General features: G+C 32.2%; 1 protein-coding gene across 1 annotated transcript in view; it reads left to right on the plus strand.

The window, feature by feature from the left end:
• Positions 1-1,005: 1,005 nt before the first annotated feature.
• Positions 1,006-18,012, plus strand: part of bonsai (28S ribosomal protein S15, mitochondrial) — a 36,966-nt gene continuing 19,959 nt past the window's right edge. Inside the window, exons 1-2 of the mRNA XM_035374873.2 lie at positions 1,006-1,337; positions 7,937-8,012. Coding sequence (XP_035230764.1) covers positions 1,082-1,337; positions 7,937-8,012 — 332 coding nt within the window. The 5' untranslated portion in view covers positions 1,006-1,081. The remainder of the gene's footprint in view (positions 1,338-7,936; positions 8,013-18,012) is intronic.

Below are 18,012 nucleotides of genomic sequence, written 5' to 3' on the forward strand. Positions count from 1 at the left end.
CTGGGTAGAGCTACTAGATATACAGGCTGACTCGTCAGCCATTTTGAATCTAAGCTTTAGGGTTGCAATTTAGGTGTGGAGCGGCAACTTTGGCTCTTTAGCGCTGTCCGCTAAAATTTAACATTCTAGAGAATCCGAATTTCAGCTTTTTTCTGCACTCCTATAAAGATGTGTGGTTTTTCCCCCTTCTTTTGTCTGCAGTTCAGATTCTTTCTCGTATTTTTTTTTTTAATTGCCAAATTTCTCGTATGATTCAAGTTATTTTAAAAGTTTCTAAAACATTTTCACATATCATATTTCAAATTTGTATTTTTAGTTAAAAATGCTTTCTTTTTGAATTCCTTTATTGAATTTTCAATTTTTTCTTTTAAATACACGCATAATGTTATTTATCTCAAAATGTATTTTTTGACAAGAGCTTTCCCTCAACCACATTCTTAATATGGTTGAGGGAAATCCCTCAACCTCCATTAATTTAGGATAAGGTTTAATCTTTAATTTTTTTTTTTTATTTTTAATATGTTATTTGAATTTTGCTCACATGGAATCAAACGTCTATTACTGTAGCAAATTTGTGAAAAAAATGTTATTTTGTGTGTGTTTCCAGAAAAAGCTGCTAAACACTTTATGATTTTAAATACTGATTCAAGATATACACCTTTAAATTATAATGCTTTTAGAATGAAGTGCAGAATGCTATAAAAATTACTTCAATGCTCAGATGACTGTGGGATTCATAGATTTAATAGAGTAAAAAATTCCATTAATTTTTTTTTTTTTTTTTCTTCTTCTTCTTTAAAATAATACACACACAAATAAATAAAAATAAAAATAATACCTTTACATACAGAATTTACAGATACTATTTACTTATAAGTTTATTTGTTGTTGATGGTTACTTTTTATTATACTTGGAAAAATTATAGTTACATACATATGCTCTTAATATTACACGTACTTTATAGTAGCCTTAGCCCTGGGTCTGATTACAACAGTTTAAAAAGGAATTTTGGTTGGAACAAATCTGGCAACGGTTATGCATTGTTTATATTAAAAAAGTTTTGCAAACTTAACCAGGTGTATGACTATGTTAGCAATTTCTTTGCGGACCGATTTCTTTAAAATAGTATGTTTTAAGCAGTATAATTATCCTTTAAGAATTGCGTCATATGGACGGCGAAATGGAATTTCCAATTTCTCTACGTGCAACTCTTTACAGACTGGAACACCACCAGAAAATGAAGACAAACCACCTCCAAGAAAATATAAAACTCCAGTTGATTGGTTGCCTTTTGAATGGCACAGACGACCAATGTTTAATATATTTGAAAAAAGTGGTAAATATATGGATATTGTACGCTTCATACCTGTTTTATTGCGCTATAAAGACATTGTATCATGAAATGCGCAGTATAACATAGTCTCCTGCTTCTTTTACAATTGAAATTTGTTTTATATTGAAAATTGTTTTAATTAAATGGGAAAATATCGTTTGTGAATTGACAGATATTCCTTTGTAAAGGAGTTGGTAAAATCCTAGTATACGGTGCAGCCTTGGCGCGACTTTGAAAATTATCGCCAACACCAAAAATGATCCTCTCTCTCTCTCTCTCTCTCTATATATATATATATACTATACACTATATACTATGTGTGTATATACATAGCATATATACTATATACATAGTATATACTATGTTTAACTATATATTTTCTTTGAATGACCCGTTAACTACTCATCGCAATGTCCGGTTTTTACTGCTCATCATAAAGTCGCCAAATCCCGTGTGCACCGGATACTAGGATTAAACGAAGGAGTTTGTAATTGAAGCTTGTTCGGTAGAAAAAAATCGGGTTTTCATCCGCAGAGAACCCGTTGGCGCCGCTGCATTTTTACTCGCCGAGCTCGCGGTTCATCGGCGATGAGCCGAGCCGCAAACGTGATATTTTGTAAACGTGATTTTTAGTGCATGTAAATTCAAGTTAGCAGACAAAACAATATATTAAGCATATGGTAGTAAAAATTCACAGATAATAAGCATGTAGATATAAAACTAACTTGTTAAGCGTGATATATGAAAATAGTATGAAATTCAAGTTAGCACAGAAAAGAATATATTAAGTATAAGACAATATATAAGCATTTATAACGGAAATAAAAATTCATTTGAAAAATATAAATTAGTATTAATGTACTGAAATTAACCTGTTAAATGTGATAAACAAAAATTTGTCTTAAATTCCAGTTAACACAGAAAACAATATATTCCAATAAACACCAGCAGTGGTTTGCTAATTTTGATGACCATGGTGATGCATCAAACTATTCTGTCATCTTAGGTAATCAATAATCTTTTTTATTTCAACTTAATCATCTATTTATGTCACACTTGCCATCCTTTGAAAGGTTATTGTTAGAAAAGCATTAACAATAATTATCTTGTTAAAATTTTACGCCAGGAAATAGATTTATTCTCATAATTTTAGATGACAATAACCAATAATAAAAATAAAAGCATTACTTAATTATTTAAATTGCTGGTTCTTAGAGCTGTTAATAATTAAGAACACAACGTGAACAGCCGTGTTACAAATTAGCATTCACCCCTCCCGCCGTATTTTCTTCCTTTCATCCCGAACCGAGAACCGGCATCTATCTACGAAAATATTTCTATCTATTTGTTGTTAAAAAATTCAGAAAAAATAATAATATAAATCTGCAAATGCGAACAACGACAGTGATAATTCAACAAAATGAACCCAAGAGGAATGGTTGCAAACTTCGAACAAGCGAATAGGATAAATGCGTTGGGTTACCAGGTTTGAACTTTTATCGCCAAAGTTGGCGATGTTTACATTTACCGGGTTCTGTGCGGAAGTGCTTCCAAAAAATCTATTGCAGGCAACCTTTTGAACCTCACAGAATAGAACTGCAAATAACTAATTGTAAATGCTTCGTGGTTTTAGTCACGTAGCCGATAGTCAGTTTAATAGATTAGAGATCCAAATATCTAACAACTGCCAATTGTCAAACCATCTTAAGCATTTTAAATAACCCAGTTGTAAACTAGTGTTCTGGTCACTTGAAAATGATAAGAATTGTAATATTTGTGAATTCATAGAAAATCGTTTTCCTGTTAAAAACGTAACAAAAGTGCAGAATTGGCCACTGCTTGGCGCGTTTTTAAGAATTGCACATACTCGGTATCCATGTACACGTCGACCAATTTTCACTTAAAAAAAACATCCCAGAATTGCACAAAAATGGCATTGTGCACTTCCTTGACTTTATCCATGTACATATCGACCTATTTTCACTTTAAAAGTCAAAGAAAATTTACAAAAATCCAAAAGTCGGGTAGTAGTAATGGATATATGCACAAGTCAGTTACAAACTGAGTAAGGTTTAATTAGTAAAATGTTACAAACTGAGTAAAGTCAGCTACAGACCGAGTTTGTTAGTAAACACGGTTACAAACTGTGTAAGCTTTAACATTACATCACATTTTCATATAAAAGTTGCTTTTATATACAGTTCAAGACATATGTGCATATATTCTTTTTTTTTTTTTTAAAAAAAACATGGGACATTTTGAAATTTGTTCTTAAAAAAAAAAGGGCTGTTAGTTTTGTTCTGTATTCTGGAAAGTATTTCTAATGTAAGCACACAATTTAGTTGAAATATTGCTTGGCTTTTACAAATATTACAATTAAGCGGTAACAGTTTTTTTCTGGTAATGCATAATAAATGTTCCCATATTATTTTCGATACATGTTTTTATGTTTCAGAACAAAGCATGCTTGTCTTAGCAATATTTATATGTTATGAATATTTTTCATCCTGAACTAAAAAAAATATATTTGATGAAGTTTTAATTTATAAAATTATTCTTTGAATTTTATGACGTATCACAAACATCGCTTTGGAATATGGTTTGGGATATGCCAGACAATTGATAACATCATTTAGACATAACATAAATTGGTTAATCTTTGGATTATGGTAACTTGGCGATTTTTTGGCGACCAACTCTGCTACAGCAACCCTCTATTTTTTTTTCGCCGCCATTTTGTCTTCACGAAGTAAAGACATGTTTCTTTTCTTTTTATTTACTGAACACTTTTTCCAACAATCTGCTATCCGAATTACACTTATGCTAGAAATTTTATGGAACAAAACTGCTTAATCATGACAAATATTAACTGCCAAATTGGGAAAAAGTGCAGAATCGCAAACTCCTTGCCGCGTTTTTCAGAATCGCATATACACATAAACCATGTACACGTCAACTTACTTTTACTTAAAAAAAAATCCCAGAATTGCACAAAAATGGCATTGCACACACTCTTAACTTTATCCATCTACACTGCTATTTTCTCATAAATTACAAAAATTTGCACGAAAATGCAGGAAAATTTTGTGAATCTTTAAACTCGGTAAAAAGCACATATATGAAATTACCTGATCGCGAAAAAGTATATACCCTTTCCAAGGATGAGCGTTTCCACATATGAAATAAATAAAATATCCAAAAACTTTTACCTCTAAATTATCTATTATATTATAAACGTCACCAATGAATTTATACCGCAAACGTTAAAAATGGTTAAAATACTTACTGTCAAATATTTAAATTATTTCCATGCACGTTTACTTCAACTGAAACGTATACCAAATTACTACAAACATAAAATTCACAAAAAAACTATCATTTAATTAAAATATCACTAAACCATGTACACGTCGACTTATTTTTACTTAAAAAAACATCCCAGAATTGCACAAGAATGGCATTGCGCACAATCTTCACTATATCCATGTACACTGCTTTTTTCTCATAAATTAGAAAAATTTCACGAAAATGCATGAAAATACTCAACGTATACTACTCAAACATATTCCAAAATACTACAAACATATAACTCACAAAATCACGATCATTAAATTAAAATATAATTAAATTAAAAAACGCTACTTAAAATATAAATAAGAACATACATTAAATTAATGAAAATTAGATTACAGTCCTAATTACTTTAAACTAAATCATTGCTAATAACAATTTTCAAATAATACCATTTTAATTTATTTACTCCTTGCATTTAGAACAATGCATAAAAATAATATCCTCAAATGATTAAAAATACTAACTTACCTAATCTTCTTCAGAATCTTCATTACGTCGCTGCAGTACTACTGCTAATTTCTAAATCCTAAATCCACTCGTCAACTGGAAGTCTATTCACCAAGTAATAAGAAATTAATAAAATTTCACCTATACTCAAACTACTTTCAGCAAACCACGTACCCTTCCTTACACTCCTTTTCACAAAATGTCCATTTTCACCATATTTCTTGCACCGCCATTTAAACTTGTAATATCCTTCCTTTCATACAATCTCAACTTATTATTATTATCAGATAAACGCATTAAAAATTTTGAATTCACTTTACATAGCGCCATGCAATCCGAAAATTAATCAACACTATTTCACACAACACACAATGAAGCTTTTCCAAATTAACCCCCTTTTCCGATTAAAGAACTGTAATTTGTCCATTAACGTCGCGTTTCACACAACACAGAATATAGCTAAAAACGAAATTTCCAGATTTCCCCCTTTTCCGATTAAACAACTGTAATTCGTTCATTAATGTCACATGACATATCTCATGATCTCTCATTTCCCTCACACAAAATAATGCGTAATCGGAACTGAGTGCTTCTCACATTATTACCAAAGTCTTAGGTAGTAACCTTTATCGCCTCCAAAATGTCGCCAAAGTACCAGTTACCATATTCCAAAGATCAGCCGAAATGTTTAATAAAGTAAACAAATAAATATTAAGCTTCTTTTTTTGTAAATTTTGATACCCTTTAGATCATAATTGCTCATTATTTTATAAATTACGGTTTCATATTTTAAATTTTATAATTTCTGCATGCCATCTTACCAGATTTAAACTGATGATCTATAATCCGGAATCGCCGAAGTCCCGACGAGTCCGGATTAAAGACTTTTGACTGTAGTTTAAACATTTGGTAAATTTTCTGCATTTTTAGCAAATGTTAGAGTATACATATAGCAATAACAAACCCAAACATGCAGAAGTATGTTTTATTCTTGACTGTCATTTTGCTGATTATCCATTGGCTATAAAAATGTAAGGCTAATCTTTGGAATATGGTAACAGGTAGTTTAGCGACATTTTGGTAAGGCGATAAAAGTTACTAGCTAGGACTTTAGCAGTGTATATGGATAAAGTCAAGAGTGTGCGCAATGCCATTTTTGTGCAATTCTTGGATGTTTTTTAAGTGAAAATAGGTCGACGTGTACATGCATGATACCGTGCATATGCAATTCTTAAAAACGCGGCAAGCAGTTTGCGATTCTGCACTTTCTCCCAATTTCGCACCTAATCTTCGTCATGATTAAGCATTTTTGTTCCATAGAAGTTCTAGTATAAGCGTAATTCGGCTAGCAGGTTGTTGGAAAAAATGTTGAGTAAAAAAAAAAAAAACATGGCTTTACTTCGTGAAAACAAAATGGCGTCCAAAACAAAACTAGCAGGTTGCTGTAGCAGGGTTGATTGCCAAATTTTCACCAAAAAATCGCCAAGTTACCATAATACAAAGATTAACCAATTTTGTTTTTTGTCAGTAATGTGGTAAAAGTATATTTTAGTGTACCCCTTGGCGATTTTTGGCGGTACATGGATACCGAGTTTGTGCAATTCTTTGACTTGTTATTTTGGCTTGCATAGCAGAGATTTTTGGAGCAAAAATTGCAGCTACACAAAGTCAACAAGACAAAGAATTGCACAAACTCGGTATCCATGTACACATCGACTTATTTTCACTTTAAAAAAAATCCCAGAATTGCATAAAAATGGCATTGCACACTCTCTTGACTTTATCCATAGACCTATTTTCATTTAACAAAAATCAGAGAATTTCACAAACTAGGCTTTGCGCACTCCCTTGACTTTGTCCATCTACACATCGAACTATATTTATTTAAAAAGTCAAAGGAGCAGCCAACAAAAAAATATATAATCTGAATAAACTACATTTTAAATCAAATAATAAAATAACATAAAAAAGGAAATTCATCTTAGCACTACACGAAAGAAATATCCACTTACCTTATTTACGAATTTACGCGTCGTTAATCAAGCATAATTCCTTAACAGCTTCCAAACACTTCCCAAAATTATCTGTATACTTGTGTCGCCACATAAATTCACAAAAATAAGAGTAAAAAATATCCTTTGTTCGAAAATATCTGATGTTCGACCATACACATTTCATTCCTCCAACAGGACACTTAATAATGACTACTAAGTAAACCTTCATTTACATACCAGTCAATTAATGCTTTTTTCCCTTTTATTCCAAATCCTACAGAAACTTCAAATTAATCTTACCACATTCAGGCAATTTATCGTGTAAACCACAAAATAACAACGTACTAATCCATCACAAACAAGCCCTTATCCAAAATCCGACACACACTTTCCAAATTTTTTCCCATGATTCAAATTCACCGCAACAAATTACATCATAATAGGGTTTCCATAGCATTCAACTACTCAGGTTGTCATAAATGAGACTACAACTTGGCAATAAATCAAACAACAATTCCGCGATAATACAAGGGGTACTCTAAAAGTCAACTCTAACAAACAATGTTTCTTCGTATTAATATTCATGAATTCAGTGCCTATAAGCTGAAATGCTAGCCAAACAGGTATTTTCACCACTTGATACAATTGCAAATAATTGGTAACTTTTTTGGGGGGGAAGGGGCAAAGATAAGCATAAAGTAATGTTTTTTTATATGGTATTAGAGTTTCTGGCATAGCATGAAATAAATATTTCACTGTTTAAGTAATATTTTGATTCTCATTGCTTATTAAAATTTTTTATTTCAGGTGATTTGGTAAAACATATCGATTTTGATCCAAACTGGTGCAAGCCTGATTTTGAATTATCTGAGGAATTAAAATCGTAAGTCTTCGTTTCAAGTCACCTCTTTATTTTGTATTTCATGTTGTTATTGGAAACCATCATTAAAATGATGACATGTAAAAAGTGCATTTTGTTGCATTTTTATTTAAAAAGGTGTTAACTTTATCAAAAAAGTATTTTTTTTATTGAATTTTTTATCTTCAAGAATACTGAATGTGTAATTCTACTGAGATGGTGTCAGTTTAAGGTACTTCCAACATGGGCTCCCAGTTGCCCAACAGACTATCAAGAATCTCCCCCCCCCCGAAAGTGAAAATAATAAATACAAATTTTTCTCATCCTGACATTTTTAACACTTTTATGTCTATGTCCGAATGTTAAAAAAAGCATTTTGTGTTTGTTTTTGAGACTCCCCCCCTGTCATTTATAATGTACTGTATTATTTTTATTTGTTTTCTGTAAACAATTTATTTTTATTTAATTTTTTTCTACTCCAGAAATTGCAAAATGAATCCAAAAATGTTATCGAGCTTTGAAAACAGAAAATTCAATTAGAAGAAGCAGTCAAGAATTTCCCGAAGATATCAATTTGGAGGGGGGGTAGAGTAGACTTTAGGTACCCTTTGTATTATGGCAAAGTTGTTGTTTGATTTATTGCCAAGTTGTTGTTTCATTTATGGAAGCCTGAGTACTTGAATGTTATGGAAACCCTATTGTGACGTAATCGGGTGCATGATTCTGGAAATTTTGAATCATGGGATGTTTTGTAAGCTTTTTTGTGGTCTGTGGTAAAACCATTTAGATGGGTTTGAATGGGTTTGTAGGAAGAAAGGTTCAGATGGTCACTATGTGAAGCGTTCGATCAGAAAGAGTACCTGGTTTGAGTCATTTGAGTATGATTGATATTTTGATTTTTACGTGGCTCTGGGTGTACGAATCGAACTCGAAAGTCATGGTAAGTGAATATTTGCTTTTGGTAGCGCTTAAATGTATAACATGTTTTCCCTTTTTTATGTTATTTTATTGTTTGGTTTAAAATGTATTTTATTGAGATTATGTATTTTTTTTTGTTTGCCTATATTGTAGACTTTGGTGCTCCTTTGACTTTTTAAGTGAAAATATATTGATGTGTACAAAGTAAAGGGAGTGCTCAATGCCAGTTTCTGCAATTCTGGGATTTTTTTTTAAGTGAAAATAGGTCGACGTGTACATGGATAAAGTCAAAGGAGTGCGCAATGCCATTTTTGTGCAAAAATAAGTTGATGTATACATGGATACCGAGTTTGTTCAATTGTTTGTCTTGTTGCAAAAATCGCTGAGTCAAAGCATTGCACAAAATCAGTTTCTGCAATTCTGGGATTTTTTTTTAAGTGAAAATAGGTCGACGTGTACATGGATAAAGTCAAAGGAGTGCGCAATGCCATTTTTGTGCAAAAATAAGTTGATGTGTACATGGATACCGAGTTTGCAAAAATCTCCACTTCACAAGCCAAAATAATGAGTCAAAGCATTGCACAAAATCGGTATCCATGTAATGCCAAAAATCGCCAAGTTTCGCAAAGGGGTACCCTAAACTATACTTTTACCTTTTTTTTTTTTTTTTTTTCTTTTTTTTTTTTAAGTCAAATAGTGAGATACTCAACAGCTCAAGTTCTTCAGCTTCAGCTACATATATATGTCCAAATATGTCATGTAATGACTGTGAGATCAAAGCTACAAAAAATATTCTACCTTCTGAAGAAAATAAAAACTGTATGCATGAATTATAAGTTCAAAATCACAGCTGTAACGCAGTTGAAAGTTTAGTCTTGGGAAATTTTTAATTTTTATTATTGTGTCATCTTCATTCAATGTCTGCAATGAAGACATGCTTGACACATCACTGTAAATACAGATTAATAAAATTATTAATAAGGAGCTTTGTTCACAAGTGACAAAGAGCATTGGTGAAAAGTTTTAGAATGTTTAATGAATATTACTCACTATTTAGCTGAACGTACTATGACTTTTAGTAGAACTTTAGGTACATTATTTACACCACATATTGGGAATTTTTTAGGTCTAAGTGAACTACTTGGACAATTTGTTTTAATAAAAAGTGAATGCTTATGTGATTTTTATCTGAAGAAACATAACTTAAGTTCACTATTCCCATAAAATGTTCAGAGTAAAATAATCATTTTGTAGACAAATTCTGTTCAGGAAAATAGTATTAGCTGAGCTCAGTCAACAAATTATTTTAGTCTTATTTTAGACTGTGTACCAGATATAAGTTATGTATTATACACTGAAGTGACAAAAGTCATGGGATAGCAATATGCAAATATACAGATGGCAGTAGTATCACGTAGAAAACGTATGAATGCAAAGTGCTTTGGCAGGGCTTTCATTTGTGTTCAAGTTATTCATGTGAAGAGGCTTTGACGTGATTATGGCCGCACAAAGAGAATTAACAGACTTTGAACGCAGAATGGTAGTTGGAGCTAGACGCATGGGTCATTCCATTTCGGATATCGTTAGGAAATTCAACATTCCGAGATCCACAGGGTCAAGAGTGTGCCGAGAGTATCTAATTTCAGTCATAACATCCCACCATGGACAGCGCAGTGGCCGACCACCTGCACTTAACGACTGAGACCAGCGACATCTGCATAGAGTTGTCAATGTTCACAGACAAGCAACACTGCAGAAATCAATGTGGGACGTATGAGGGACATGTCCGATAGGACAGTGCGGCGAAATTTGTCTTCCTTGGGCTATGCCAGCAGAAGACCGGCTCGAGTTCCTTAACTGACAGCACGACATCGCCTGCAGCGACTCTTGTGGGCTTGTGAGTGTATCGGTTGGCCCCTAAACCAATGGAAAACCGTGGCTTGGTCAGATGAGTCACGATTTCAGTTGGTAAGAGCTGATGGTAGGGTTCGAGTGTGGCGCAGACCCCACGAAGCCATGGACCCAAGTTGCCAACAAGGCACTGTTCAAGCTGGTGGTGGTTCCATAATGGTCTGGGCTGTTTTTACACTGCATGGACTCGGTCCTCTGGTGCAACTGAACCGATCATTGACTGGAAATGGATACCTTCAGCTACTTGGAGATCACTTACAGCCGTTCATGGACTTCACGTACTCAAACAACGATGGGATTTTTATGGATGACAATGCGCCATGTCACCAGGCCACAATTGTTCGCGATTGGTTAGAAGAACATTCTGGACAATTCCAGCGAATGATCTGACCACCTAGATCAGCCGACATGAATCCCATCGAACATTTATGGGACATCATCGAGAGGTCAGTTCGTGCCCAAAACCTTGCACCTTCAACACTTTCACAATTATGGACGTCTATAGAGGCAGCATGTCTCAATATTCCTGCAGGGGACTTCCAACAACTTGTTGAGTCCATGCCACGTTGAGCTCCTGCACTTCGCTGGGCAAAAGGAGGACCGACAAAATATTAGAAGTATCCCATGACTTTTGTCACTTCAGTGTATATGTAAGTATGTATGTACGCTTTTATTTACAATATGTTTTTTAGGTTTAGAAGATATTGCAACAAAGGAACATTTTGTTAACTATAAGCGTGTTATAAAAGCTACAGATCAAAGATTATATGAAAGTGTACTTTATTTTCTGAGAAACAACAACCTAGACTTTAAAAATAAAATTGTCCCCATGTGTGAAAGCAAATCCATGTGTGTTTTGTGTACCGCATGGATGCCATTGGCTATAGTTAGTGCTTAAAGACAGCGCAGAAAGTTCCCAGAAATCCACTTTTGGGGGGGGGGTACTGCACAGTACAGTGTTTTCTTTTCTGCCTCTGTGGGGGGATTGAATGCTCTGAAAAATAGAAGATAATAGTTTTCTAGTTATGATAAATGTCTCATAAGATGTGTTACATAAGGTAAATGTTATCATTGAATCTATGCAGAACACTTTTATGGAACTGCAGTTTCACTAATAAATGCCATTGATTATTTAAATGATTATTGTACAAATGATATGAAAAAGGCGCTAGTCATCAAAAGAAGTAGATGTATCATTTTTAAAAGTAAAAGAATAAGATAAAGAAGACTGTTTGAATACAAGTGCACTGACAAGGTTCTAAATGCTGGTGAACCAGAAAAAAAAAAAAAAAAAAAAAAAAAAAAAATGTAAAAATCATATATTCAGTGTAATAACTGGACAGTACTATTAATTTTTTATCAGAGAGATTTGAACAATTACAGTGTTTTGTTAACATATAAGGACTTTTAAATGGCTTAGAGGTCTGCTAGATAAAGAAACTCAAAGTAGTTTGAAAAATACATTAAAGATATTAATGTATCTGTTTTCTTGACTGAACTAGATATAGCCAAAGAATTATTTCGTGACGATGTAAAACTTCCAATAGAAGCCACTAGGGTCATAAACACTAATAAGTTACAACATATGATTCTACAGTCAAATGTCATTAATTCGGACAACCATAATCCGGAATGATCTATAGTCCGGACCTCAAAGCTACAAACTTTCTGCGCATGTGTCGCGTTGACGCATGCGCATAAGACCTTTACGGCTGCGAATATCCGTGTGCGCAAAATACGTTTACGAATGTGCGTTTAATGTATAACGGACAGTATAAGCTAAGCTAAAATTATCTAATTCAGTTGCAGATTGCGTTGTTCCTTAATCTTCAAATTGGATTCGGCTTATTATTTTTTGCAGACTGTTAGAGCAATTTTATAAAAGTAAGCTTGAACTTTTGATTATGTCAGATAGAATTTCTGATATATATTTACTAATATGTAAAGGACCTACAAAGCGCAAGTATGTTTCGAAGTCCATTAAACAAAATGTGGAATTGCTGCAGAAAATGGATAAAGGCATATCCTTTGTTTATCTAAACTTTAACGTTTTTTTATCTAAACTTTGTTTATCTTTAACGCGGCGGCGCGCAATGAATTGGAAGTTGATCTGTCAGCACTATCCTTATCTTCAGGGCAGATGTTTTTATTTTATTTGGCTTATAATTCCTTACTAAATTTAGTATTTCATCTCGATGTACTCCGTCTTTGATATGATTTAATTCAAATTCCTCGTCATTATAATTTGCTTCCGATAGCGAAGAAAGTTACAGAGGTTATTGAAAATGAAAAAATTTCGATTGGCAAATTAGTCGGTATTCTCGACACAGCAATTATAGGACTTGAACAATGGAACTTTGTAACTGAACAAAAAATTATGTCTGTTTATAGAATTAAAGAGAATGTATTATCACATAAAAAACGAAGCAACTTAAACAACTTACATTGAAAGAAATGTTTAATAAAGTAAACAAATAAATATTAAGCTTTTTTTTTTTGTGTGTAAATTTTGATACCCTTTAGATCATAACTGTTCTTTATTTCATAAATTACGGTTTCATATTTTTAATTTTATAATTTCTGCATGCCATCTTACCAGATTTAAACTGATGATCTATAATCCGGAAAAATCAATAATCCGGAATCGCCGAAGTCCCGACGAGTCCGGATTAACGACTTTTGACTGTATATATGTTTGTTGCATTAAGAATAATGCTTGCAATACCTATTAATGTGGCCACTGGCAAGAGAAGCTTTAGTAAAGGTTATGAAAACATACTTATGGTCAATCATGTCTCAAGACAGATTGAATTCTTTGTCAGTTTTGTCTATAGAAAATTATATTGTGAAGAAAATAAATGTAGAAAATGCCATAAAAATATTTGCTGATCTAAATCAAGAAAAGTGTTTCAAGTAGTCTAATGTTTCATAATATATAGATACAGGTTGAGAAAAAAGATATTGTTCATTATAACATACTGTAATATTTTTCATTATTTTACTAATCATGTTTAAGTAAGTGTACGTACAAATGGTTCAAATTAATGTGTTTGTACTGTAGTGGTTAATCAGAAATATAAATATAGAAATACTTTTTCATAATGTCATGTTAAATTGCATTACATTTTTAACTCAAATGGAGCAAATTGGGATCACTGTTTTAAAAATTACAATGTGTATTTATCTGGCAAGTAATAATTATTTATATTGGTTCTTTTCTCTCTGAAGGGAAAAAAGTAAGCTGAAAAAAACAAATTGCTAACGTGTATGGAAAAGTGAGTATCATAGTTTAGACTAATTAAGTCATGATATACATTTTTAAAAAGATTCCATTTGGGGCATATTTATGTTTTTGTGCACAGAGTATGGAAGTTAAAAAATAACCCGAAACATGTTGTTTTTAAACTAGAATATTTACTTGCACATATATTTGATATGTAAGCTGAATAAGAATTGTAAAGACTCTGAATTCTATGAATTGAATGGTACATTCCTTTTTTGAAGTGGAAATATTGTCAACAGTAGTATCTTTTCATTTCAGCAGCAGCGCACCTCATTATTCTTGGTTAAAAAATCCGAAACGTTGTTTTTAAACCCGAAACATGTTTTTTAAATACCAGGAAAGTTAAAAAAAAACACTAATGTCATTTAAACTACAAAAAAGAAATAGCCCGTTTTAATGAGAAGTAATACGATAAACTAAAAATTAATTTAAACATCAAAGTATCATTTGTAATGTACGTACGTGCATGCACACACACAGACAATTTATTTATTTATTTGTTTATTTATTTATTTATTTATTTTTTTACAGCCAATGTTTTTCTTGTTTTAATTGGTGGCTTAAAATTTTTTAAGCAGATTATCTCTTTTTTCTCTACATTCAGTCGCATAGTTTTCCATGTGCTGATGCTCTTTTTTTATGTTTCTTGCTATGCCATTTTGATTTCGGAAAATTATTGCCATGTCAGTTATGGACTGAAATAATATTTCGTGATTTATTATTTGCCCAATTAAAGTTTAAGTACTGTTTAACTTTTGCAAGCATATAAAATCAGTAGGTAGCACAAATATTTTGATTTGTTTTTTTAAATAAAAATAATGGTAGTAGATTTAAGGGTGCCCCTTGGATTATCACTAAGTCGTTTAATTTATTGCCAAGTTATTGTTTCATTTATGGTAACCTGAGTAGTTTAATGCTATGGAAACCCTATGTTACTACGTAACGTAGTTACTACGTAACTGATTGCAGTGAATTTGAATGATTGGAAAAAGATTTCAAAAGGCTTGTTTGTGTGTTGGATTTTGGATAAGAAGTATGTTGTTATTTTGTGTTTTACATGATAAAATGGCTGCAAGCATATAAAATCAGTAGATAGCACAAATATTTTGATTTGTTTTTTAAAATAAAAGTAATGGTTAGGTGCCCCTTGGATTATCGCTAAGTCGTTTCATTTATGGTAACCTGAGTAGTTTAATGCTATGGAAACCCTATTATTACGTAATTGATTGCAGTGACTTTGAATGATGGGAAAAGATTTCGAAAGGCTTGTTTGTGTGTCGGATTTTGGATAAGAAGTATGTTGTTATTTTGTGGTTTACATGATAAAATGGCTGAATGTGATAAGATTAATTTGAAGTTACTGTATGATTTGGAACAAAAGGGCAAAAAGTATTAATTGAGTGCTGTGTAAATGAAGGCTTACTTAGAAGCCATTGTAAGTGTCCTGTTTGTAGGAAGGAAGTGTGTATAGTTGAATGTCGGAGGATACCGCCACTATGTAGGATATTTTTGTCTCTTATTTTTGTGAATTTATGTGGCGATGCCAGTATACAGATAATTTTAGGAAGTTTTTGGATGCTGTTAAGGAATTTGGTTTGACTGAAGACATGGAAATTTTGTAAGTAAGTGGATATTTCCTTTGTGTGGTGCTAAGATGAATTTCCTTTTTTATATTATTTCATTGTTTGATTCAAGATGTAGTTTATTGAGATTATATATATATATATATATATATATATATATTGGCTGCTCCTTTGACTTTTTAAGTGAATATAGATCGATGTGTACATAGACAGAGTCAAGGGAGTGCGCAATGCTTAGTTCGTGCAATTCACCAAATTTTTATTTTTATTTATTTTTTTTTTTTTCGATTCTCCAATTCTGAAGTGAAAATAGGTCAATGTGTACATGGATACCAAGTTTTTGCAATTCTATGACTTGTTATTTTGAATTTTTGTAGCAGTGAGTTTTGCGATTTTTGGTGCAAATATCACTGCTACACAAAGCCAAAATAGCAAGTCAAAGAATTGCACAGACTTGGTGTCCATGTACCGCCAAAAATTGCCAATTATCACCCATTGCTATTAACAGGGTACCCGTAAATATATTTTTACCAAAATAATATACATTGTGTAAAATAATATAATATGAAATGCAATCAAATGAAATTTGTTTGAGTACCTCTATGTACACAAATGGAAAGGAATTTCAGCAAATGTAGCCAAATCGAATCAAGAATCTATTACAAAACAAGAAGTTTAGTAAAAGTCATCATAACCATTCAGATTGCCATTCCATTGCTTGGGAAGATAGCTGACTACATGTGTGAAAAAAAAATATTTTCGTTTTTTGAATGATATTTTAACATGATCAGAATGAAATCATTGTCTCTAAACAGATTTTTATTGTCTGAATTAATTTTAAGTCATATGATGTTCAGATCGAGGCTGGCAAGAATGCAGAACCTTTTACTCGTTTCATGCTGTTTCATCCTGTGCAATATCTGTTATATGCAGACAAGCATTGTCTTTCAGTAGAATCACGCCATATGAAATCACATGCAGGATCGTGTCCAGGTATATACTGCTGTTGATAGTTATTCAAAACCTTACCATTACTTTTCAGGCTAAGGTTAAATTTTTAAGGTAATTGTATAAAATGGTTCCTGAATGACTTAAATTTCAGATGAGCATAACTCTGTTCCTATTAATCATGTATTTATTTGATATAGATAAAATGAAGAGGCAATTTCTAAGTTTTAGAATATAATCAAAATGTTGTCCATATTTTCTCATCAAAATGACACTATTGCATCAGATCAGTTACAATAGATGTGAAGAATTAATTTTCATTCAGGCCTCCCAACTCACTGATCTTGCATCATGTGACTTGTTCTTTATGGATATGCTTTAAATGTGTTTGTTACAATTGAGCAAAATCTTGCATTGCAGCAAAAAGGAAAAGAACTAAAAGAAATAACATAAATAATTTGTTAATAAAACTTAAGTGGCTTTCCTTTCATTTTATGTAACCTTTATCTCATTTTATTCATGAAATTCAAAGTCATCCTGATATTGGATTAGACATGTGGAATCACTCTTTATAATACTTGCGATATTTCATATACAGTCAAAAGTCTTTAATCTGGACTCTTCGGGACTTCAGCGATTCTGGATTATGGATCATCAGTTTAAATCTGGTAAGATGGCATGCAGAAATTATAAAATTAAAAATATGAAACTGTAATTTATGAAATAAAGAACAATTATGATCTAAAGGGTATCAGAATTTACAAAAAAAAAAAAGCTTAATATTTATTTGTTTACTTTATTAAACATTTCTTTCAATGCGTGCATGCGTAAAGCATACATTACACATAGTCAAAATTAAAAAATTGCAACCAGAAAACTATTTGATGTGTATTCGTGATATTTATAATGAATTTGATTTAAATCATATCAAAGACAGAGTACATCGAGATGAAATACTACATTTAATAATGAACTATAAGCCGAATAAAATAAAAAATCTGCCCTGAAGATAAGTATAGTGCTGACAGATCAACTTCCAGTTCATTGCGTGCCGTGATGTTCCCCTTCCCCGCAGAACAGCGTGAAATTGATAAACAGATTTCGGAATGATTAGAGAAACAAAGGATATGCCTTTATCCATTTTTTGCAGCAATTCTACTTTTTGTTTGATGGACATCGAAACATGCTTTCGCTTTGTAGATCCTTGGCAGTATCCAGCATTGGAAATTCTATTTGACATAGTCGAAAGTTCAAGCTTACTTTTATAAAATTGCTCTAACAGTCTGAAAAAAAATAATAAGCCGGATCCAATCTGAAGATTAAGGAACAACGCAATCTGCAACATTAACTGAAATAGATAATTTTAGCCTAGCTTATACCG

This window comes from Stegodyphus dumicola, chromosome 7 (genome assembly GCF_044657685.1).
Source record: "Stegodyphus dumicola isolate Sdum_Otavi_A_Nest chromosome 7, ASM4465768v1".
In the NCBI taxonomy this organism is placed as follows: Eukaryota; Metazoa; Arthropoda; class Arachnida; order Araneae; family Eresidae; genus Stegodyphus; species Stegodyphus dumicola.